The sequence below is a fragment of the Leptidea sinapis genome, chromosome 2 (assembly GCF_905404315.1).
Source record: "Leptidea sinapis chromosome 2, ilLepSina1.1, whole genome shotgun sequence".
Classification (NCBI taxonomy): Eukaryota; Metazoa; Arthropoda; class Insecta; order Lepidoptera; family Pieridae; genus Leptidea; species Leptidea sinapis.
The window spans coordinates 2,496,168-2,522,265 of record NC_066266.1 but is presented as its reverse complement, the minus strand read 5'-3'; the positions used below and the strand labels follow the sequence as shown (position 1 = coordinate 2,522,265).

The following is a 26,098-nucleotide window of genomic DNA, read 5'->3' as shown; positions in this document are numbered from 1 at the left end:
TAACATTCTGTCGACGCAGCAGTTCCCACGCGGGCACGCGCGGCGCAGGCGCGGCCTTATCAACGCTGTGGGTAATGTTGCACACGCGCTGTTCGGTGTACTCGATGACCAATTCGCTAAGCAGTATATTCAGGACATCGATTTAATTAGGGAAAACCAAAACCATCTTGCTGCTCTATGGAAAAACCAGACTTCCGTAATAGAAGCAGAATATAATGTATTGAAGAGGATGCAAGGCTCAATTGACAAACAATATAAAATATTTACTCATTACCTTAACCAGTTAAAGAACGCTACCAATGATGTCAAGAGTCAATTGAAAGACGTGGAAAACAATAATGAATTTTTATTATGCGCTATGGCAGCTAACAGCTTGGAGTCGAATTTGAAGAATGTGCAGGATGTTCTTTTAGATACTGTTTCGGAGGTGTACTTTGGGAAGTTCAACATACATCTTTTGAAACCCGACCAGCTTCTAGAAGAATTAAATATTATTTCCGGAAGATTGTCCAACGATTTAAGTTTACCAATAGAGAACACGCATACAGAATTAACCAAAATGTACCATTTACTCAAGGTCAGAGCGAAAATGCTAAATGACTATTTTATTTTTGAAATTAGAATACCATTAGTGAGTAGAGACCATTACCAAGTATATAAAATTTATCCTGTACCAAGACGGAACGGCAAAACCATGGTCACCCTAGTTCCAGTTTCGGATTACATTGCGATCAACTTACGAAGAGACTCATTTATGACCATATCACACTTAGAATTAAATAATTGTCTTCATTTAGATACTGAGACACAACTTTGTCCTTTGGAAAAACCAATTTCTCATATGAGTCATGATGACGTCATGTGCTCCAAAGACCAGGAGACGAAGCAGTGCAGAACCAAAACTGCCAAATGTCTAGATTGGTGGTCTCAGCTAAGCGAGGTCAATACATACTTTTTCTTTTGCTGCGACTCGTATCCAGTACGTATCATCTGTGGAGAGCAAATGTTTTCCAATCATCTTAATAATAGCGGCATTATTAGGTTGGGTCCAGATTGTGTTCTGAAAGGACAAGACATTACCATTTATGCTCGGAGGCTTCAGAACAATACATTAACCATACAGACGGATATACCAGCGATAGACATTCACCCCATCAACCACATCTTTAACCAGAATAAGACGTTCGTGTCGCTGATTTCGGAGCCAGCATCAGTGATGGGTGGTTACGATCAGGAGCTAGATGATATAGGCGCAAAAATAAAACAAATGAATTCAGAGAGTGGTCTAAAGGGTGGTATATCTTATCACGACGTTCACCACTACGTCGCGATATACGTGGTGGCGGGTGTGCTGGTGGCCGGGGCCGCCGCGTACGCCGTGCGGCGGTGGTGCCCGCGCCGCAGCCGCCGCCAGGACTCCAGCGCGCCGCCCGCGCCGGCAGCCGCTGGCGCAGGGCCAGCCGCGTCGCACCCGCCGCGCCCTGAGCCGCGGGGTCTGACGAACGCAGCGTTTGTGTATAGTGTTAGTGACCAGTGTGTAAGTGTAGTTAACCACGGGCAATCTAGTGCTAGTAAAAATAGTGATAAGTGTAGTGATGAAGTGAAAGACCAATCCACTTCTCCTGTAGTGCATAGGCATAATTTTAGTGATTACTGTGGCTAGAGACATTAAGGTTACCATTAGATAATGCAAATTTGTTTATCACCTTGTCTCACGTCACTCGCTAACCATAACCATTTCTTTTTTGTACCATCTTCACCACCACTCTTTCTTCTCTCGCGGTGGCAGCATGTACGGTCAACAGCATGTCGACTGTACATCACGTTTCGCGTGTCAGCGTTTACGTCGCCTCGCGTTATTTCCTAAGTAATATTGTAACCAGTTCGCGACAAGCCGCCGATCGATTCGCGTGCTCATTACCATACCAACATTTTACCATTTTACCATATAGCATAAGTTAAGGTTTCAATATACCATTTGAGCCTAACTTGTGTTTTACTCTGTACGGAACCAAACCACCGTACACTACTCGTATCATTAATTAATCCTCATTTGTCAACCGCTGTCATACAAGTGCTAATCTTCAATATTAAGCTGTATGTGAGTAGGTATACAATTAGTGGCCTGGCAAAGGTGATCCCCTATCATTAATTAATCCTCGTCTGGCAACTACTGTCATACAAGTGTTAATCTTCAATATTATGTTGACTGATCCTCTTCCTGGATAAGGTGGTCCCCCACCATCAAGTGATTATTGTCCGATAGCTATCATACGTAAATACTAATCTCCAATATGATTTATTATAAAAAATCATCATCAATCAGTGACCACCACTGCAGGTGGTACCTTTTAATCAAGTGAGACCACAGCTAGTAAATGTTATTATTCTAGTTTGAGACAGGCGTGATGATGGTGTCTCCATGACTAACACCGGATTCTTAAAGGTGAAGCATTTAATTGACGGAATATATAAGTTAGTGGCACACCAAGCTATTTGGCCATTTGTCAGTCGTAGCCACCACCGGGACATCGTGAGAAGATTAAGTTACTTTGCTGTAGCTAACGTTATTAGTTAAATGCCTAATGTATTCTTTTAAGCCCCATAAGTTCCATTTAAAAAAAAAATAACTCTTCGAGTAGAACAAATCATTGCTACTTAGCAAGTAATTTAGTATTCAAAGACATACTAAATTACTTGTTAAAGCAAATTGCACCTAGCAAATATTAATAATAAAACACCTACCTAAATAAAATCAAATAATGTTTTCATCGCTAAGTTTTGAGATAACGAGCTATAATCCGTATTTCCTTAAAAATTATACAAATGTAGCTGTATTTGGCTTATAGAACTTGTATAGTTTCAGACGAAAATTATTAATTCTCATTGAAAACAATCTTTTGATTATTTCGGAAAAATACGTTGTGATTAACGCTAAAAGAAGTATTTCAATATAATACATATATGTGTACTATTAAAATTATAAATATCTCTTGGTATGCCCACAACCTTATAATAAATTCACTGTATGCGCGGGAGCTGATATCCCATTCCTTCTGCGTGTGTACCAACGTAAAAACGTATCTGAATGTTGAAAATTGTATAAAATAGTAATCGTTAATGTTAAAATAAAATAAATACTATAGTTTTTTCTTTCTTTATTTTTCTTTCTGATAATTTTAGTAAATAAAATGAAGGTTTTACTCATAATTTTATCTTTCTCAATAGCAACTCTTGTGGAAAGCGAAAAAGTATTCAAAAGTGTTCCGGTTGTCGTGAAGACTTACGAAAATGACACAGTACTGCTTCCGTGCTACATCGATGAATCAGGTAACATTAATTTAACTATGTATATTGCAATTATCTCTGAAAATAGATAATTATTTCAATGTAAAACCTTTGACCTTGAAACCATAAGATATTTTTCCGGGTGAAAGGAAGAATTCGTTATTCAAGAAACAAAGATGGGCCCCACAAGCGGCCACTAAGTACACAGTACTAAACTTAAAATTATAACATTTTTTTACAGCCGAGATATACTACAGTAATTTAATTAAAGTTTAGTTAAGCAATTTATTATATATTTTCACAGACATCCTGTAACAATTTCTACTAAAAGATGCAGTTCTACAGAAGGGAATTATGAGTCTATTTGGATACCTTGTGTTTAAAACCTTCAAGTAACGAATCTTAAATAACGTGGAAAGTCTTTAATTCGAACCTACGGTATAAGTAAATAATCTAAAAAGAAATCCAATTAATTTTAACTCCTTAATTTGTAAGCGTACCACAGATAACCAAATTTTTCAATCATCATTTACATAATGAGTTTCTCTGTGGTATGCTCGTACATGTATCTGCCCAAAATGGTCGTTAATCTATGCATACATAATATATGGTTTCAAGCAGATTTTTCTCAATTGCGCCTTTTTAGGGGTCCACCATGGTAATATAATTATAGTAAATCTCGAATGGTCGATTAAAATTATTATTCGTCGATGTTATTATGTTCCCTATGATTGATGTATCCTTTAATGTTAATATTATAATGGCTAATTAAATGCTGGCAAAATACCTTTGTTTATTTATGGTGTGTGTGGATTGATGCATCTACTGTGCTCAATAACTCTTGTATTAACGTATTAAAATACATTTATTTATTTTTTTGACTTACTCGTGTAAACGTTGCGTATGTTATGTTTGAGTATTATTGTTGCATCACTTTACACATATTGTAACTGAAATTATTTGTAAAAAGATGGAGCTGTAAATGTTGATTTACAGGGCAATGAGTTTCTTGCCACTTATTCTTCTTATTAAAGCTAAGCCCTCAAACTTTTAACATTTTTAAGTGTCCTATTCTTGACCTGCATGAATAAAGCGATTTTGATTTGATTTGATTTATTTCAATGTAAAATAAATAGCTCTAGCGAGTGAAGTTTGTTTTTGTATCGTTACAAATTCGGTTATTATTTATTGGCTATACGATTTCCCGCGTTTATTAAAGTTAAAATCTTATTTATTGACTAAAATTTATTTGTCTGGATAGTGCTTGTCAATTTATATTAATTCGTGCTGTGTTGCAAACATATCTTAAAACATATCTTAATTTTATCAAAATGGCCCTGTTGCCGACTCACGCTTGGCGGATTATAGTGTGCTAACAATAAAAATACTGTGTATGCTCTAGTAACAAAACACCAAGCTTAATAAATAATAATTGGAGGCACAAAAGCGAAGCGCCTTTTGTGTGTAACACGTTCAATACTATAAATTATTGTGTCCGGACGTTGATGTACGAATGTTGCTTTGGAGAAGGCAACCTGTATTAAATTATATAATATAAAAGCTTACCGTAACGGAATGAAGATTTAAGATCATTTTTTTATGATGATGAATTAAATCTTCAATCCTGCTTTCAGTGGATTAATAGGCATGAAATAATGACTGAAATTTGCACAACTGATGTTTTGTATCGGCTGTGACATATTAAAATAATACTAAGAAACTTTTATGCCGCTGTGATGTGATGAGAAATCAAACCTGATCCACTGGAGCCAACGCTTCTGGCACTCTGAACTTCGGAAATACATCCCTTTAGCCGAAAGATGTCCACGGTAGGTCCTGCAATGCTCTCATCCATCTTATTCCAGCGATATTGACCAAATCATCTTGTGTACCAACGCTGCATCTTGGACGTGGTCGCCATTTGAGTACTTTACTGGCCCAACGAATGTCCTTCAAGCTATGTGCTTTGCCCACTACCACGTTAGTTTCGCAATCGTCCTTGTGATGTTGCCTTTTGTTCTCCTACGGTTCTGCTCATTTCTAATTCGATCTCGCAGGAAAACTCTGAGTATACCCTCTCCATTGCCCTCTGAGTGACCGTGAGCTTTTCATAAGGTCCATAATGAGCAACGACGTCTCCATGCCCTAATTCTTTACTGGCAACACACGCAGGTTAAAACCTTCGTGTTGACATACTGTGGTTAGCAAGAATTACCGCGATGCTAACCGTCCGTTGTCGTATCCTTCAATTATCTTGGTTTATTTGTTCAACTCTTCAGACGGGACTCTATTCACAGAATCTACTTTACAGTTGATAGCCTGCTCAACTCTAATATTCGCATATTAGGTAATTAACCTGAACAAACGGTTATTATTTTAAGTGATTTTTATCACTTCTGAGATTAATTATATTGTGGCTATTGCCCGCAAACTTATCCGTGTTAAATTAGTACCATTAGTACGCTATCTCGGGAACTCTTAAAAGTTAGGGATAAAATGTACCCTCTATACTTGACAACGTGGGGGTGATTTTTATGTACCTTACGTAAATTGTAATAATGTATAATAATACAAAAATATCACAGCTAATGTTTGTATGAATTTCCTATTAAAAAGAGCAAGGCGTTAGAATTTTATTTCAATAGCCGAATCTGCGTACACACTACTACTAAGCGTTAAAAAAGGAACAGAGTTACTCTCAAGCCATGCTAAAAGAAGATTTTTTCAATATAACTTAGAATACCGCATCCATTTATTAATAACCAGTGTTGTCTAGTTATGAACAGCGGCAGCAACAGGAAGGGAGACAGATTCGATCTTTGTGAACCAATTGTAAGCTGTAACTGACCGACGTACAGTTTGCCTATAATATGTATACTTACAATACTGGGTACTAAGTACACAATATGAATGATTTAAACAGTAATTTCGTACTGTGTAAAGAGATTTTATTCAAATATAAGATCCTTTTGATATATCAACACATGGCCGCACTGTTATTTTTTTTTTAATATTAAATGTCGTTATGATAAAAACAGGATATTATAGTGAAAGAGGATGTATTTACTACGTAATAAGAGACGGGACTGCTTATGTAACAATTGAAATTTATTTTAGTATAAAACGTGCAGTGATTTGACATAAGTTTGAAATAGTAATAATTACAGTGTTGCGATTGGTGATGAAGTATTTATTATTTAAGAAGAATTTTAAAGCGAACAGTTGATAAAAACTTAGTGGATTTCGGCTATCTCCGTTTTTAACAAGATTATAACAAATTTATAAATGACTGCAAATTTCATACAATCGAGTGAATCGCTTTTTTCTTAGAGTTTCGCTAGGCTGATTATGATGTAATTAGAATGACGTTCTAACGTCATTGATGATGAAGATCATTAATAGAGCTAGGGGATGGCTTATATCTAGTATATTTCAATATATTATATTATAATTTAGTTAAATAATAAATTAATAGTTATGAACATAATTAATTTAATTAAATTGTAAATATCCAGTCAGTTTTATTTTGTACTTTAAAGTAATAGAATTATAGAAGTTAAAATTGTAGTCAGACTAATTAATAAAAATGTATCAATGTAGTAATTCTACATAATTTATACGTCTAGATTGTGACAATTGAATATATTATTTAAAAAAAAAAATAGGGTTGAACTGTAAGCCTCTATTTACAGCAACGCTTAAACAAAGTGATTGACGTATCGCGAGTGTAAGACGTAGCTGTCATGCACACTAAATATAATATAATAATAAAACTATTCGTATATTCAACAGAAGCAAAGCTCCGCGTTCGTTGGTACAAGGGTGACACCCTGCTAGGTGACAGCATGGACGCTCATCACCTCATGCCTCTTCGGACGAGGATGCACGCTAACTTCAGCCTCCAGATTGATGGACTGACAGCTCAGGATACTTCGGAGTATACTTGCGAAGTAAGTTGTAGGCTAAAGTTTCATAGACTAACGGCCTTACAAATAAACTTGGTATAAAGTTATACTTTAGAATAAAAGGCATAAAAGGCATTAATTTTCTCAGTTTTTCCTTTAGAATTATTTTTAATGTCACTTCAAACGCTACCACCTCTTCGGAAACAATTGGCGCTCTGAGGGAGAAGAAGCGGCGCAAGGAAACTCTCCCAGGATTCTTTTTTTGCGCTCTTTTTAATAAAATATATAATATACAATATTATGTCAACGTTATTTCTATAAAATAATCTTAATCTAGTCCCAGGCTGTCCGATCACTTTGATATTCAGCTGTGGAGTCGTAGGATTAACGACAGAGCCATTTTTTGGTGGTGCAAAATGGTGACCATTTTTGTGAACGTATATTAAATTTAGTTTCGATATAATATGTACTCTTGATTGGTCAGTTTTTCATTGAACACTTTGTCATTGCATGGCGTTGTATTCTAAGCGTGATCAAAACATTACTGAACGAAAACTCTGTGTTTTGAGTGAACTGAGTTTTGCTTAAGATAATTTTTGAGCGTGATGGTGAGTCAGTTGTTTATTAAATGTCAACGTGTAAATACGATAACAGTGGGAGGCTCCTTTGCACAATATGCTGGCGAGATTATGGGTACTACAACGGGGCATATTTCTGCCGTGAAACAGTAATGTGTAAACATTACTGTGTTCCGGTCTGAAGGGCGCCGTAGCTAGTGAAATTACTAGGCAAATGCAAGACTTAACATCTTATGTCTCAAGGTGACGAGCGCAATTGTAGTGCCGCTCAGAATTTTTGGGCTTTTCAAGAATCCTGAGCGGCACTGCATTGTTATGGGCAGGGCATATCAATTGCCATAAGCTGAACGTCCTGTTCGTCTCGTCCCGTATTTTCATTAAAAATGATGTATTTTAGTATATATAATTGCAGAAACTCCTTCAGAATATGCAAGCATACCAGTCAAAATATTACATTTCATCCGTAACTAATCGCTTTTTAACTGCTGTTTTTCTCTTAATGAAATAAATGGCGATCATTTCCCACTATATTAATATTCTTAATTTATTCGTATTCCATGATTTAGTAATTTAAATTAAATATTTATAACTACGATTCAAAAGCGTTTAGTTTAAGCCCATTTGAATATTTTTGTTTGTTTGTCTTTGCCTATATATAATAATGTATAAACTAGTACATGTTACGTACTCTTTGTTACTCGTGGACCAGAATTTTTATTTAAAACGTAACAAAAGCCAATCGTCGGCATTTGCAATTAATTGTTGAGCAATTAAGTGTGATGTAGCCGCCCTTCGATCCACGCTGATCATATCTAATAGGGACGGGAAATCTGTCGATAAAATGTAAACATGTAACGATATTATAGCACATCAATTTTATCTGACATGAGTGCCTTGCTATGGATTTTATTTTGTCAATATTCATAGAATAGTTATCAAGGATAATTCTGAGAATTTAAAACTTTATTCAAGTTTAAAAACCCTTGGTATAAAAATAAGCAGCGCTTACATTAAGTAAGTGCTTCTGTCGAGTTATTGGTACCAGTGGAGTTTAATTTATTTATTTAATTTAAGCTTTCTTGCATTATTTTCTATGATAGGTGTAATTTAGTGGTAATTTAATATACAATATTTGTCTTTATTGATCTGTTTCTGATCTCATAACAAGAACTTTTTTTAATTATTAAGTCTTTTCGGAATGTATTTCCTATTTAAAATACACAGAGGCTACGGTTGCTGGTATGTTGGAGAAATATTTACTATTTCACTTACACTATGTAGCAGCTAAGACTACTCAATTTTTTTAAATTGTTTTAATTTTTTATATTGGCAAGTCAGTTGGTACAGTGATATATGCATATGGTTCTCGTGAATTGACTTGTAGATGAAATCCCCGGTGAAAACATTAATGGAATTGTTAAATTAATAAATTCCAATATGTAGAAAAATATGTAGGTACGAATTGTGAAGTGCGGCTTATACGTCTTTTTCAATCAAAAATCACTTTATTCAAGTAGGTCACGGAAATGGCACTTATGAATGTCAAAAAATATGTTTTCTTATTGAATCTACCGCTACTTCGTAAAGGGTTGAGCTAATGAGAAGAAGTGAACGCCATGCTCGTTTGTAGATTATTGTAATAAAAATGAGAACCAAATCAATTTAAAAGCTGATTAAGACTATCATACTCAGACTATCTAGAACTTAAACGTCGTACTGGCACTAGTCAAATTCGTTTTGAATAAAGTTAATAATAATTGGATTCTGAACTATTGGCTTATAGGATTACTTTGTATATGACGTATAATACAATGCTAAATAATACAAAAGAAAAATGTAACGTAAAAGTATCGACAAATCGATACATCTTTACCGCATCCTTATCAACTTGTAGTCGCGTAACAATTTTAAAAGCAATTACACAATTAAACAATTTGTAAACTCTTTGATGCTTGTTTATCCGGTTTATTAACTGAACATTTTTAACGGAAGACTATATACGAGCATTATGTCTGGTCTATAAAAGACGTAAATTTATTTATACAATGACGTGTTTCACCTATAAAAACATAATAATATTTCAAAAAATAACTGGAATAGTTTTAATGCAAGCAGAAGAAGAAGACAAAAAAATATATTTCTTTACTTAAAACTAGAATATGTACATGCATTAGAAGTTACACTTCTATGGCGTGACATAAATTGCAGAAATGATAAAGTGCTCGAAGAAAAACATTTTATTTCTATACAGTAAAATAATAATAATAAGTAAATATAATAAAAATATAATAATCACTTTTAATTCATTTAATTTAATGAACAAGTCTTTACAAAAATTATATAGTTGTAACAAATAAAAGGAGTACTTATCGACAATTAACATCAAACATATAAATCATTCATAGGAGTAGATAGCTGTGGAAACGTCGAAAAAAAATGAGGTTGGCAGTTAACGTCAACAGTTAATTAAAAAGTAACATACAAATGGCGAGTATAAAACGAAGCTTTTACGTACACTAAAGTAAAAAGCCTGTTTTCATTCATGAAAAAATAAAAACAATAATTATAGATAATTATTGATATAATATCACAAAAATTCATAATATATTACTCATTCACGTCCATATATAATTAAAATCATACAAATACATATTAATTTGTTTATGATTTTTTTCTCCTCTACTTTTATTTATGACACAAAGATCACAAATATAAATACAAAATTTATTGTCATGAAATAAGTCTATATGAACTAAACAAGCATTGTTGTAACATGTAGCCAAAAACACAGTTTTTTGGTATGGTAGGTTGATTGAAATATTAGGTATAACCTGGTGTATATTATATTACAAACACAATATAATTTTCCAAGATGCTGGTAGGTATATTCTGTGATTTTCACATATCCCGCTTTGGCTGTATGGGTGTACCTTTGCCTTTCCTTGTAATAAAAATAAAACTACTCACTAGAGATACACAATATATTTCCCGCCCATTTATGGCCCAACTAGAAAACTTGTGGTTAATTTTTGTTTCATTTAAAATTTTTCGTAGAAATGTTGATGTAGTATGCGACGTTGCATAACTAGGTAAAAAAATTTCATTTTTTGGCCTTTTTTTAAATCCAACTGTCACATAAAATACTCCTTATTATATGCAATAATATAAAACACTTGCGTGACAGATCAATAAATATCTGAATAACCCCTTTAAATATAGTTATTATGGAGACTATAGACTACATTATAGTGGTATAGGCGCCATAATAGTTTACAAGGTAATTTAGAAGATATTTAAATACCAACTGTATCCTCTTATTTTTAGTAACGTCACTTTTCCCAAACGCGCCAATAGTAGTATATCTTTAATAAAGCGGTACTTCTACGTTTTGGCTTTACTTCTTAATCATTTTTTTTAAGTTTATACTTGCAAGTTTAAAGAATATCTATTGCCCACCAGTGAACCGCAGTCATTATTAATACTTCAGTGTTCCCTTCAGAGAAACTTATCAACAATAAGCTAATATTAGACTTAATTGATTCGGAAGTAAATAATTGTCTTTCTTAAAGGAAGTCCCATCAAGTACAGCTAAGTAACGGTTGTTCTGAGATATTTTAAGTTCAACTGTCAATAAAAGTTTTCATTTATTATTGAATTTTAATCTTACCAATGAATTCACAGCTCTAAATAAGAAATTGACAAAAATATTCTTAGCAGCCTAACTCTTCAAGAAAAAAGCGATTGTATGAAACGTGCAGTGATTGATAGATTGACAGATGACGGCTGTAATCTGTAAAAAACGGAAATAGCCGAAATTCACTACGTTTTAAAAGCAACTGTTCACATTCAAACTTAAATTCTTGGGCATCGCTGTGGTTTGAAAATCGAGGAAACGAAAAAGCGGGACTGTAAAAAGAGACCAACACATAAATTAATAAAATTTAATTAGGAAGATAATGAGATAGGAAACATTATACAGTCTTTTGGGACCAGGTCCAGGTCAGGGTCATAGTTGAAGAAGAAATTGTCATATTATGTATGACGCGAGTATAGTTTAATATATTCTGACGTCATTCACAGGACATATTACTACATAGACACCAGGAGAACATAAATATGGTAGCGGTGATAGTAATGTCTTTCATGGTGCTTGAAATCATGTGTCATCCTAGGAACATGTACCAGGACTTCATATGCAGTTCAGAGTTTCACTTCTGACATCTGTACTACGCACGCAATTTTTTTTCTAACTGTACCTACTTCTGTATACTTGCAAGTCTAAGCCGCTACTTCAGATATTTTTTTCTATTTAATATACTTATTATTAATTGTTTTCAGGTAGTTCGACCGGAGCCATGGGGTCCCATCAGACAGACACATTCTATAGAAGTACAGTGTAAGTAAAACTGTTGTGAAAATTTATTGAAGTAGGCGTTACTTTGCGGAAATCCATAATTATCCAAAAAGAGTTTTCTTTAGAATTAATTCCGCCAATATTTGTCTTTAAATAATTCGACACGTGTTTCGCCACTACACGAGGCATCCTCAGGACATGTTGAGACGCCAAAATCTCGTGCCAGATTTTGGCGACTCAAGTTGTCTTGAAAGGTGACTGGGGATGAGGATGATGGGATAATCAATCGCTATTACACCAAAGATGCTCTTGGTGCTGTCTCTTACGCGGCGCATTATGGAGGCAATTCTTTTCATCATAATTACATGGAAACCGTCAATTCTCAGCGTGTTACAACTACAGACAGCACGATGAATAGAACTGGCAGAAAGCTCTAAACAAAGCTAAGCGCAGTCCTCATTATGAAAAAGCAATACACTAGCCTTCAATAGTATCAAATACAGCTTATCTAAAACCCGAACCTCTGGATGCGTCATTCTCAAAATCATCCAATAAATTGCAATTTCAAAAAGATTTCCGTGAAATTTCACGTTCCCAACTTTTATTCTCATTTATACTATAATTGGCACCATTTTTGCATGAGCATAATATATCTCGTTGTTAACAGACTCACCGACGGTTAAGACAATACCTGAAGATGGTTTCGTTGAAGTTCGGAAAGGTGAATACGTGGATATAGGTTGTGAAGCGAATGGTACGCCAAAACCTATCATTGATTGGAGGAAAAACGTAAGTTATTATTTACTGAAACACGTAAGTTGCTATCCTTTAACGAAACTTGTGAGCTATTCTTTATCGAAGCACGTAAGTTATCCTTTATCAAACCACACAAGTTATTTTTTATAGAAAAACGTAAGTTATCCTATACCGGAACACTTTTTTATCTCTTAACAAAACACGTTAGTTATCCTATACCGATACACTTTTTATCCTTTAACGAAACACGTTAGTTATCCTATACCGGAACACTTTTAAATCCCTTAACGAAACACGTTAGTTATTAGGATAACGGTATAGGTACCGGAACACTTTTTAGCCTTTAACGAAACACGTAAGTTATTCTATACCCGAAACACTTTTATCGTTTAACGAAACACGTAAGTTATCCTATACCGGAACACTTTTTATCCCTTAACGAAACACGTTAGTTACTCTATACCGGAACACTTTTTTATCCCTTAACGAAACACGTTAGTTATCCTATACCGGAACACTTTTTATCCTTTAATGAAACACTTTAGTTATCCTATACCGGAACACTTTTTATCCTTTAATGAAACACGTTAGTTATCCTATACCGGAACACTTTTTTATCCTTTAACGAAACACGTAAGTTATCCTATACCGGAACACTTTTTATCCCTTAACGAAACACGTAAGTTATCCTATACCGGAACACTTTTTAGCCTTTAACGAAACATGTAAGTTATCCTATACCGCAACACTTTTTATCCCTTAACGAAACACGTTAGTTATCCTATACCGGAACACTTTTTATCCTATATCGAAACAAGTTAGTTTTTTTCACCGAACACTTAAGTTATCCTTTGCTGAAACACGTCAGTCATTCTTTGCTGAAACACGTAGGTAAGTAATCTTTTACCGAAACAGTTAGTTGTCCTTTACTAAACCACGTAACTGACCCAAATTATTAAAATTATGGCGTTTAGATAAATGCTTCTACACTTTAGAAGAATTCTATAACCATAAATGTTAATATTTAAAATATTGAACATATATTATGTATACTGGATATATATAATATATACGTTACAGTAGAGTGTTTTATATGTAAACATTTGTTTTATTACAGGGTGACCCGATGGCACTGCTAGAGCACAGATCGCGGATTCGGTTCCGGGCACAGCACAGATTACTAGCTGGCGTTTATGAATGTGTCGCTTTTAATGGAGTTGGTGATCCTGTGACAGCAGCAATCAGAGTTATAATACACGGTAAGAACTGTAAAAGATTTGATAAGAAATATATTTTTCACCTCTCCAGCACGAAAAGGGCGCTATTGCTACGTGAATGTGCGTACTACGTGCTACGACTCGCAGCAAAAACGCTTTGTGCTGAAAGCGTGAGGCAAAGTGATTTAAATTTCGAACCCCACGTGGGGTTTTACTCCGCGTTAAAAAAAATAAACAATGCAATCCGGTGCGTTCCGAAACTCATTTTAGCCTAACGTATTATCTCATTATCACAAAAATGTATAGGTATATTACTTATCGAAATTTAGATTTATAAATTCTCCTTATGTATGTACAACTGTACATCAATTTCCCCTATCATATCTGATTCGATTTTCCTGATTCTTCTTTAGTTTAATGCGGAATTTTTGACATAGTTTGGACCAGTTGTTTTCATTTTATGAATATTTTTGTTTTACGTGGATGATGTTATTATAGTTTGTGTACGTTTTTCAAAGAGTTTTCATATAGATTGATTATATATTATTATTATTATTAATCCATTTACCGATAAGTGGGTCTTACACTACATTGTCATTCATAGCTATCAAACGTTCTTCACAATATTTCAGTGTCTCACAAGAACTTGAAATATCTATATTGTTTAAGACACGCGGATCCTTTCGTACCCACCCATAGCTACTTAAAAAATACTATTAAACATATGGTAATAAGATGCATCGAAATCTTATAGTTTACCTGAGTAATGATACTAAAAAGTAAAAAAATACCTAATAATATTCAAGTGATGCTTGTGTTGCACACCGTAGCAAAGCGTCGAAAGCGATTTTATAAATTACCAAAAGAAATAAGATGAGACGGTGTTAAATATATTTAAATTTAAATTATTAACACTATTAAAAAATATTCTTTATTCACACAATAAACGAATATTATCCACGGACGAGTAAAATAAGAAGGACTCCGTGTCACCTTACATAACAGTGAGGCACCAAAACAAGCCGGTAAGTAAACGTGTAAATACATAGCCCCACGAATATACTTACACTAATACAAGCCGATCGGCCGCCATTATGAGATTTGCCCGATGACGATTCTGTGATAGATCAGTTTGCGTCGCAATAAAATATTTTAATATGCCGTCGTGAATAAGTGTAAAAACAATACTATAAAAGTATTTGTGGATATATGATTATTTATGGGAGAAAAAATTGTGTATCAGGTATACACCGTAACCGCACACACACTAGCATAAAGGTTTGCACTTGCTAATATCAAGGCGCAGAGTCCTTCTTTTTTTACTAGTCCGTGATATTATCAAACGAAGTGGTAACTGGCACAAATACTATTTTTACCAATAATATTATATTTTGTTTATTTTTGATTATTTTTTCTACATTATCTATTAGCATTTCATTAATTATTGTAATTGTATATTGTAGAGTCTTTTAGATATGGCTTTACGTTGGTAAAATTAAACTCAGCAGTAATTATTGATTGTGTTACGTTTATAATATTGTGAAGCGAAACCACAGACATTTGTATGTCTGTCAAGACGAAACATGTGCCTGCTCTTAAATTTGTAACAACATTACTTGTGAATGTTTCTGGCAAATAAAGAACTTTGACTTTGACGATGCCAGTTCACTAGGACATTTAATAATGATTAAACTATAATTCAACAGATGCGCCAGTGGTCAGTACAGATCGCAGTTTTGTGCACACGGCTATAGGACTGCGCGCTGTTCTGTCTGCTAAGTTGGAGTTCGCTGTACCTCCAGCCAGAACCACCTGGCTGAGAGATGGGAAGCCTATCAAGCTTGATAACAGGTTTGTTTGTTATTGATGACAATAACATTAGAATACAAAGGTAAATTTCGCCACTATTTACAAGACTGTAATAGCTCAGATGGGACATTGGGTGATCCGGAAAGCAGAAGACCCTGTTTCGAATCCAGATGCCCCAATTTTTTTTTGTTCAAGTTTTATACATTCTTAAAAATCCGAGCAAGGCTCGGTCGTCCAGATATTAGTATTAAATATGTCGATGTCTATCATCTATTGTATATGCCTGTGCTTAGTTTTTTTATGTACGGGTCACCTTATGTTAAGTGATCACCACCGCCCACATTCTCTTGCAACACCAGCGAAATCACAAGAGCGTTGCCTACCTTTAAGTAAGGTGTACGCGCTATTTTTGTAGGTATGTCCTATACCTATGTCGTAACGTCCCAAAAACATCGCACAAATAAGCTCATTCCACAGCGTTGTGTACGCGGAAGAAAGTTCCTCGAAAACTGGACTGGAGGACCACCACACATCCAGATGGTGCAGATGCAATTCTAATTTGTGGCGTGTCGTGCGAAGGTGAAAGTTGGCGGCAAGATGAAATGAGTTGTGATACTTTTCACAAGAATTGTTCGAGTTATGTTATTTCTGTTTCTCTTTCATCTTATCTTCCACTGTTTCCAGGGTGGTGATGATAGTGACAGAGAATATACATCAGCTCATATTCCGTTCTGTCAGAAAGTCCGATCTGGGCAACTACACGTTCCGAGCGGAGAACAAACTGGGAATGGCTGATGTTTTGTTCAAATTGACTGGTAAGTTCTATGTGTACTTAGAAGAAAAGAATAACAGTAACGTCTAGGGACGCCGCGAAGATTTATTTAGCATTAAGCGTAAGAACTAAGCGTAAGTAAAACTATACTTTACACGGTTCACTTATGATCGGCAAAAAGGATAAACGAAACAGCTGATCTCAATTTCAAAAGCAATTAGCGGATTTTCAAAAGCAACTGTAGTGGATACATAGAATATCCTTCCAAAATCGGTAGTGCTCCAATGCACTAGATTTTTCAGAAACACCAAAATCGGTAGTGCCGTACGGCATATTATTCCCTCACCAAGTTCTGACCCTTATATTGCTTATAAGATGATTTATTTTACATGGTCTTATAGCTTATTTCAATAGCTTTCAGATACATTCACTCAATTCATCCTTACTCAATCATCACGTAAAATAATACACATTGAGAGAACGCTGCGGGCACACCAATATCTTGCCCATCAGAGGCATACTGTACGCGATCAGAGTTTCCCGGAACAGGAAGGCTAAATATCGTTTATCTTTTTTTATAGCAATATTATGCCAGTATCGAGTATATTGTTTAACGGCTGTGTTTAGGAAAAACCTAGGGAAAACTTGGTCGCTACTTTGATAATATCGCTTCGGTTTTGTGTGTTTGTGAATACTCTAGTAGGTATATATAAGTCTATGCATCTGACACTGTTAGGCCCCCTATCCACCAAACCGGAGAGGTGAGAAGAGGAGAGGAGACGAGAGGAGATAAGTCGCGAAGCTATCAGGCTATTTCTACCTCAGCGGAGAGGAGATGTGAGCTGTGCGTAGCGGTGATGTGAGATGGGAGAGCTCGATCAGTCGAGTGATGTCTACAAAAGGAAGACGTCAAGTCGTAACAAAAGTTATATTTTAACTTGCACGAGGAAGAAGAATAGAGTTTGAATAATCACAATTAATTCTTCAATATTTAAACTATCGAATGAAACACAGATAAACATGGATAAGGCGCAGCCCGCCCTCCCGTCTACACCCATCTCCACTTTGCCGCTTGATCGCTCGAAGCGGCACAAAATACAATTGAAAAATGAGACATCTCATCTATCCTCTCCGCTTGATCCATTTTCAACGAATTTAAGTGGAGAGGAGATGTGGAAATAACAAAATCTGACTGATTATTAAAATACATCTCCTCTCCTCTCCGCTTTTGTGGATATCGGGCCTTATGCGGTGAGCTGTCCTATCTGTTCAAAGTTTTTTTTATGTTCCAGGAGTGCCAAACATAGCGTCATTTAAAGTTGATACGGCTCTCAATAAAGCGACGACTACTAGTTATACTTTGATATGGGAAGTTGATTCATATTTTACAATCATTGGTGAGTGTTTAAAAGAATTTGTTTGAATCAGACATGAAATTATAATCTATTTAAAACAAACCTCCAAACAGCATTGCTATATTTATTAGCTAATTAGCCAAATAATAAATAATGATAAAAATTATAACGGTAAACGGACAAACAAATATTTATGAACGATGCGGCAAACGAACCTGCGACATCTCGCGCTCCCTGCGAGCTCTCTTCCAACGAGCCAACCGTTCGAGTGACTTGTTTAGATTTGAAAGAGCGACATCTCAAGTCAATTTCCTAATATGCAAATATTGGGGTTGAGCAGGTTATTAACTGTAAAGTAGATCCATAGAATTCAATACAACCCTTTACATCTGCTTTGTGGACTTTCGCAAAGCATTTGACACGGTCATATGGACACACCTTTGGAAGATACTTGCGGAAATGGGTGTACCATCCCATTTAATAGGTCTATTGAGGAGGTTGTATGAGCACGGTACTGCAGCGGTACGAGTGGATGATATCCTTTCAAGCGAATTCAAGACTGAGGCCGGTGTACGACAAGGATGCATCTTATCGCCATTACTCTTTAACATCTACACAGAGTATATTATGCGCATTGTCTTGGAAGATTGGAACAAAGGAATATCTGTTGGGGGACGCGTGATAAATAACCTCAGATACGCTGATGATACTACCCTTCTCGCACAGACTAGAGAAGATATGGAAAATTTTCTAAACCGTCTAGAAAGTACCAGTCTCCAATTCGGACTTATTATTAACCGAGACAAGACGAAGGTGATGATAGTGGACCGGGCCGAACAAATTGGAACCAACGTACCCTATATAGCCAACTGTGAAGTGGTTCAGACCTATATTTATCTTGGTTCTACTATATCAAGTACTGGAGGATGTGGCGACGAGATCAGACGACGGTGCGCCATCACCAGGTCTGCAGTGGAACAACTGGGAAAGATTTGGAGGGACAGGAGGATTACCAAGAAGACTAAAGTCAGATTGATGAAATGCCTTGTGTTTCCAATCTTTCTCTATGGAGCCGAAACTTGGTCTCTGAGACTGCAGGACCGCTGTAAAATCGATGCATTAGAGATGTGGTGCTGGAGACGCCTCCTAAAGATCCCGTGGACGGCATTTCGCACCAATGTCTCCATCCTCAAAGAGCTTCGTATTAAAGACAGACTATCGTCAATTGTGCAACTAAGAATACTGAAGTTCTTTGGTCACGTCTCTAGAAATGAGAACTCGATGGAGAGACTGGTAGTTCAGGGCCAGGTGGAAGGCAAGAGAGCACGCGGTCGATCGCCAACCCGCTGGATAGACGCCATCACAAAGGCTACTGAGTCCACCATAGTCCAGTGTACTCGCAACGCCTCTAACCGTCAGAAATGGAAGCACATCGCCAGGAGATCTACCCTCAGAAAGGATGTTGACCCACCGAACACTCCACCATGTACCTCGTCAGCGCAACCACGACCACTCTGACAAGAGTGTCCGACTAAGAAGAAGATCCTGTAGATGGAGCCACAACCTGAGAGTTGAACAAGACATTTCAAGATTTATGAACGTTAAGTCACCCGAACGGTAGGCTCGGCAGAAGAGCGCTCTCACGGAACGCGACAGGTCGCGGGTTCGAGTCCCGCATCGTTCATAAAAATTTGTTTATAAATTTAATTTGTTTTCTTCTACTTTGGTGAAATCCTACCTTATTTTTATATATATCTAGTCGTAGTGGAGTTTTGGGATTTTGGGAGTGCAAAGATTGCTTACCGTTGGTATCTAGTATCTAGCGTAAGAGTGGGTGCAGTTCAATAGAAGTTGAGTTATAAAATCATCATCATCATCAGTCGGAAGACGTCCACTGTTGGACAAAGGCCTCCCACTCCACGACGATCGGTCCTGCGCTGCCCTCATCCATCGTATTCCGGCGATCTTGACCAGATTATCGGTCCATCTTGTGGGGGGCCTACCAACCACTGCGTCTTCCGGTACGTGGTCGCAATTCGAGGACTTTACTGCCCCAACGGCCATCTGTCCGTCGAACTATGTGCCCTGCCCAATGCCACTTCAGTTTCTCAATCATTCAGACTATGTCGGTAACTTTGGTTCTCCTACGGATCTCCTCATTTCTGATTCGATCACGCAGGGCAACTCCGAGCGTAGCCCTCTCCATTGCCCTCTGAGTGACCATGAGCTTTCTCATAAGGCCCATAGTTAGCGACCACGTTTGCGTAAGTCAACACAGGCAACACACACTGGTTGAAAACCTTCATCTTCATACACTGGTATTTGGGACGAGAAGATTTGACGGAACTTCCCGAACGTTGCCCATCCGAGTTGGATTCGACAAGTGACATTTTTCGCGAAATTAGACCTGCCTAACTGAATTGTTATGGTTATAAAATAACGGAACCAAACTAAATTTAATTAACTTCAACACTAGTGCTATATTTATTTAGGTTTATAACGAGGTAGACACTGCCCAATTGCCAATATAATATGCACGCCCCTGAGTAGTACAACTGTGTTTTAGAATACAATCTGTGGTTGCGGCCATATTATGGGAAGCTGTCAGCGTCAGAACCAGACTCTTTCACTACGGAACCGCCATCCAACCTGTGGAGGAAAATTACTGTACCCGGAGATTCTAGCGATGGTAATAAAATCTGTATAGATTTGTCATCATATTTACATGTGTAGCAAAAACTTTAAACCCCTTTTTAACAGAGCTTAAAAAAGGAGGAGGTCCTCAATTTTACTGTATTTCTTTTTGTTTCTTACTTAGATAAAATATTGGTCTCCGCTGCACTCCAACTAGATACCGCACTACTTAAGAACAATATCTTTTTTATTACGGCAACTATTAGATGCTTGTGTGCGTTGCATCTTGGCACTCCATGGCATCTTTCAAAATGTGTAACATACGCTTCGTGTTATTGTACATTGCAATTGTGTTGTGTTAAATTGAAAATGTGATCCCAGTGTCATTCTTACTTCTTGTAGTATTATTTTTACAAGGTTTTACTACGCATCGCGGCGTTTTAGTTTCAATTATTACTATCACGCCCACTTGGGCGTAGTATTAGTTGCCACACTTTGCGACTACGCCTGCGGTATCTATTTGGAGCGCAGCGGAGACCAATCCTTTATCTAAGTGTGTAAGATTAACGTTGAAATTATTCGTAAAACGATGAAGTTGTAACTTTTGATTGAAAAGAGTGGCAACGATTTTCTTGACACTTCTCCTCATTAAAGCCTAAAACCATTTTCGAAGTTTTCATAAGATTCATAAGCGTCATTTCCTTGACCTATATAACTAAGGTGATTTGATTTGATTATTGTGTTATATTGTATACCCTTATATAAGTGTCATTTCCGTGACCAACATGAATAAAGTGATTTTGAATTGATTTGATAAGATACTATTGGAGATATATTTGCGAAAAATAATGACTTTAATATCGTTTGTACAGGTCCAATACACAGCGCCACGTATACAGTACGAGGATTATCTCCATCTACAGTCTATGAAGCGATCGTAACTTCTAGGAACAGGTAAGGTAATTAGGGTTCCGTACCTGATGGGTGAGCAATGGGAATGAAGCAAGATCTTGTCCAGATAAACCCCTTTGACATTGCAGGAAATACAAAATGTTCGTTTTAGATAAAAAAATATATGGATGATATAGTGTATACCAGAGTACACAGGAAAGAAGTAGAAAGTAAAACTTCTTTATGACCCTATCATTCTTCTACAATTTACAACTTCACGGAAATTGGGTAGATAAGAGATAAAAAATTGGTATTAAATTAAAACTTTTTTATTATTATAGACATGCATACAAATAAGTTTTTTCATTTTTTCACTTTCAAACTAACATATTAATCTTTACGTCACTATACTGAACTTCGATAAAAACAAGATGGCGCGTAACTGAAAACCGTGACGACTTTGCTATAAAACTTCTTTGATACTTCGATAAAGAAGGTTCACTTCAAAAAATATTTTATTTGTAGACTGCGTAACTAAATCTAGATATAATGGGTTTACGTGGTCAGATAAAATTAATTTTGGAAATTGAAGATGAAATTGAAGGTTTATTCCAAAAAAATCTATATTTTTTATGGAATAGGAGGACAAACGATCGTACGGGTCACCTGGTGTTAATTGATCACCACCGCCCACATTCTCTTGCAACACCAGAGGAATCACAGGAGCGCTGCCGGCCTTTAAGGAAGGTGAACGCGCTTTTTATGAAGGTACCCGTGTCGTATCGTCCCGGAAACACCGCACAAGGAAGCCCATTCCACAGCTCTGTAGTACGTGGAACACATCCAGATGGTGGGGATAATATCCTAATATATGGCGTGTCGTACGAAGGTGGAATTCGGCGACAGGAATCAGGTGAAACAGCTCTTCGGAACACTCCCAGTGATAAATGCGGTAGAAGACACACAATGAAACGACGTCTCTACGCAACGCCAAGTGATCCAGTCGTTCACAGAGCACTGAGTCTCCGTCAATCCGCACTGGGTCCGAGCTGCTCTACGTTGCACGCGGTTAAATGGTTCGAGCTTATACTGGTGTGCGCCTCACCAGAGATGACAGCAATACTCCATATGTGGCCGGACCTGCCTGCGCTTTGTAGAGCGCTAGAATGTGGGCCGGCTTGAAGTATAGCACTATGACTATCACAGTGTCTGGAAAGTTTATTAATAGGCTGAGATACCTGACTCTGTTAATGGACGAATCAGGTTAAGCAAAACCATAGCTGAGAACCCTGCACAGTTGAAACGTGTTATAATAGTCCTTTGAGAAATATTTTTAATATATACTATAAATTCCCTCCTTAAATTTCTTACATAGCTGTGGGAAATATTTACTGGCTGTTTATGCGTCTAGAATCTAGAAGGAGCCTCCCTCTGCTAGACAACCTATGAAACCAGGCCAGGTTTATTACTTTAGTGTACGTGACAAGCTACGTCTTACACTCGATTGAGCGAGCATTGCTCAAAATAGAGGTTTACTGTTACCCTCAATTTTATTCGACGTTCTTACAGCTGTCACAGTCTATCTAGACGTATAAATGATCTAAGAATGCAATAAATTTTCAATCATAAGTTCATTCATAATAAGTTCACTTTTGAGTTCTCTAATTTTAGTGGATTAATTTTTACTTCCAATTCAGATTTGGTTGGAGCAAGCCATCAGCAACACTCCACTTTGCTACTGAGCCAGGGGGTACGTAACATTTTAATATATAAATTTAAAACATGTAATCTCTGAAAATTTCAGGACATATTTTTTGATATGCTCATCAGGAATCTATTTATTGAATAATCTAACACACTAATACTTCAACTATAATGTACTAAACATATAACAATATACTGCAAACTTGACTCCCGATCGCCTTTTAAAAGGTCATAAATATCGGAGCGGCATTATATATTCGTATATATTAACTTATACATGTAACCATAGACAGGTAACATTAAAACATTTATTCAATGGAATACGTTGTTACTGTTTAATACATCCTTATTTTAGTATTTAAGGATGTACCTCATATATGATATCCAATAAATAAATATTTATTATTTCTAGTTGGAAAAACATTGCCTTCATTTGACTACACGGATATAACACCAACCCTGGAAGAGCCGCAAGAAATATACAACTTAACAAAGGCGCAGATCTTTGAACGACTGGATATGCCAAATCGTAAAGCACGGGATTTTCTCAACCTTACTACAATCTTATTCGTAATTGGAGCATATTTATTTTTCAGCTAGTTTTAAAAGATTATTGTCTTTTTTGAACCATAATTATTGTTAAATTAATAATTTATTAATAATGTATTATGAGTACCTATTTTTTCTGTCAAAATAGGCTTAGGCTTATGTTTCACTACCGTCAATGTGACGTTTCCTAAGTTCTGTCACTGTCACATATTTTTATTGCATGATAATTTTATGCTTAGATAATTTATACGTCTTGATAGGTGGCTGTGAACACAGTGAAGGAAATTGTGGGAAATGTTAACCTCTACTTTCCACTAAAGCAAAGTGACTGACGTACCGCGAGTGTAAGACGTTTAAATTATGTAAGGTTTTGTGAAGATCACAGTAATTAGACTATTTTTTTTTTTTGTAAATAAAGTAATAATACGATATTACATATATTATAATTGTACTAAGTTCCTAAAATAAAGACAATTTTTTTAGGAATATGCTTTTTTTTATGTACCTACACAGTCAAGAATGGACGTTTGTGAATAAGTATTTTGAGGGTGAGTCTAAATTCAAAAATTTTTACTCAAAATAGGATGTGATATGGCGCAAGAAACTCAGCGGGCTTCTTTTTATTAATAGAAAACATGTATAAAATATTGTACAATGAAACTTATTATTTAATAATAGCTTGAGGGCGGTCGCTCCATTCCCAATTTCAGAGGCGGATCATTCCTAACGTCAACTAAATGTGTACCAGCGGCTACGTATTAAACAGCCTCGTGCACTTTTTAAAATAAAACCAAAATATAAAACTTAACCATAAATATATTGTGTAAATAAGTAAACAGCACCTACTTACACAGCATAAAAGATTTTAGAATTCTATAAAAATACTAAATAGATTGTGATGAAACTTGGTACGTATATTTTTTTTAGAGACGAGCAGGACGTTCAGGTTGATGGTAATTGATATGCCCTGCGTTCACACCTGTGCCGCTCAGGATTCACGGCAGAAATAGGCGCCGTTGTGGTACATATATCTAGCCGGCATCCTGTGCAAAGGTGCCTCCCACTGGTAAACTTTCATTTGTCGGGTGCGACACCCCTGAGAAAGTCGCCAAGAAGTATATACAAGTGCTTGTACTATTATGTACGAGTAGATCGTAGTGTGCGTCATCTGATTTATGTGTTAAGAGTCCAAAGCAGCTGATATAAATAGATATTTCATTAAAAGGCTTGACTGAGACCGAGACTTCTGTATTGGTACTGCATATTTTATGACCGTTTTAAACAATAATATGTCACCTCACAGTTAACAATTAGATAAGGCTAAGTAGCACCAACTAACTTTAGCAAAAAATGTATTACACCATTTGACAATTTTGTGATGACGTAATATCTGTTTACCTTAACCGTCCAATCTTCGCCAGTTAAAGCTATACTTGTTAATGCGTATTAGCTAAATAGTAACCTGTTAAAATTTTTAAAAATATATTCAATATTGACTTGATATTTGTTTTACTTTATCTATGTCAAGGAACACGATGGTGCAACACATTCCACAGTCTATGTTAAAATGAGCGTTACTGTTATTTTTTTATGGGAAAGGAGGACAAAGGAGCGTACGTGTCTCCTGGTGTTAAGTGATCAACGCCGCCCACCACATTCTCTTGCAACACCAGAGGAATCACAGGAGCGATGCCGGCCTTTAAGGAAGGTGTACACGCTTTTTTTTTTAAGGTAACCATATCGTATCGTCCCGGAAACACCGCACAAGGAAGCTCATTCCACAGCTTTGTAGTACGTGGAAGAAAGCTCCTAGAAAACCGCACTGTGGAGGACCGCCACGTTAAATTTGACCAAATCCTTTACTAAAACAGCTAATATGGTGCAAGCTTAGTATTTAAAAAAACTCTTCAACAACAATAGCAAAGCTAATATTCCAATTAAAATGAACTTAGATTAAAATATTACCTACCGGATCGACGGATCGTAAATATAGCTCTTGGGTTTTCTTGTCGTCATGAATACGCAATATTCGCTCACCAAGCAATTCCTTTTTTAATGCCTTTTATCACAACTTATATGTGAAGCTGAATTTACAACACTAGTTTTTAAAATTAATATAGAAACCGGCTTGAAGTGGAACAAGACCATAGGATAAAACTTAAGCCATTTTCCGCGAACTTGGATTCTTTATCTAAAAAAAAACAGCAGCTACATACTTCGCACTACTAAAATTTAGTGACTAAATAGGCGATACCATATTATGTAGTACTAATAAAACCTTTTAAC

At 36.2% G+C, this 26,098-nt stretch overlaps 1 protein-coding gene across 1 annotated transcript; it reads left to right on the top strand.

Moving 5' to 3' along the window:
* The first annotated feature begins 3,067 nt into the window (after positions 1 to 3,067).
* LOC126972773 (neurotrimin-like) lies at positions 3,068 to 24,298 on the top strand. Its single transcript, XM_050819817.1, has 12 exons — positions 3,068 to 3,330; positions 7,081 to 7,238; positions 12,110 to 12,167; positions 12,793 to 12,914; positions 13,999 to 14,140; positions 15,805 to 15,949; positions 16,592 to 16,722; positions 17,972 to 18,076; positions 20,601 to 20,723; positions 21,541 to 21,622; positions 23,257 to 23,309; positions 23,676 to 24,298. The coding sequence occupies exons 1-12, from the start codon at positions 3,192 to 3,194 to the stop codon at positions 23,861 to 23,863; spliced, it is 1,446 nt and encodes a 481-aa protein (XP_050675774.1). The 5' UTR covers positions 3,068 to 3,191; the 3' UTR covers positions 23,864 to 24,298.
* Positions 24,299 to 26,098: the final 1,800 nt, after the last annotated feature.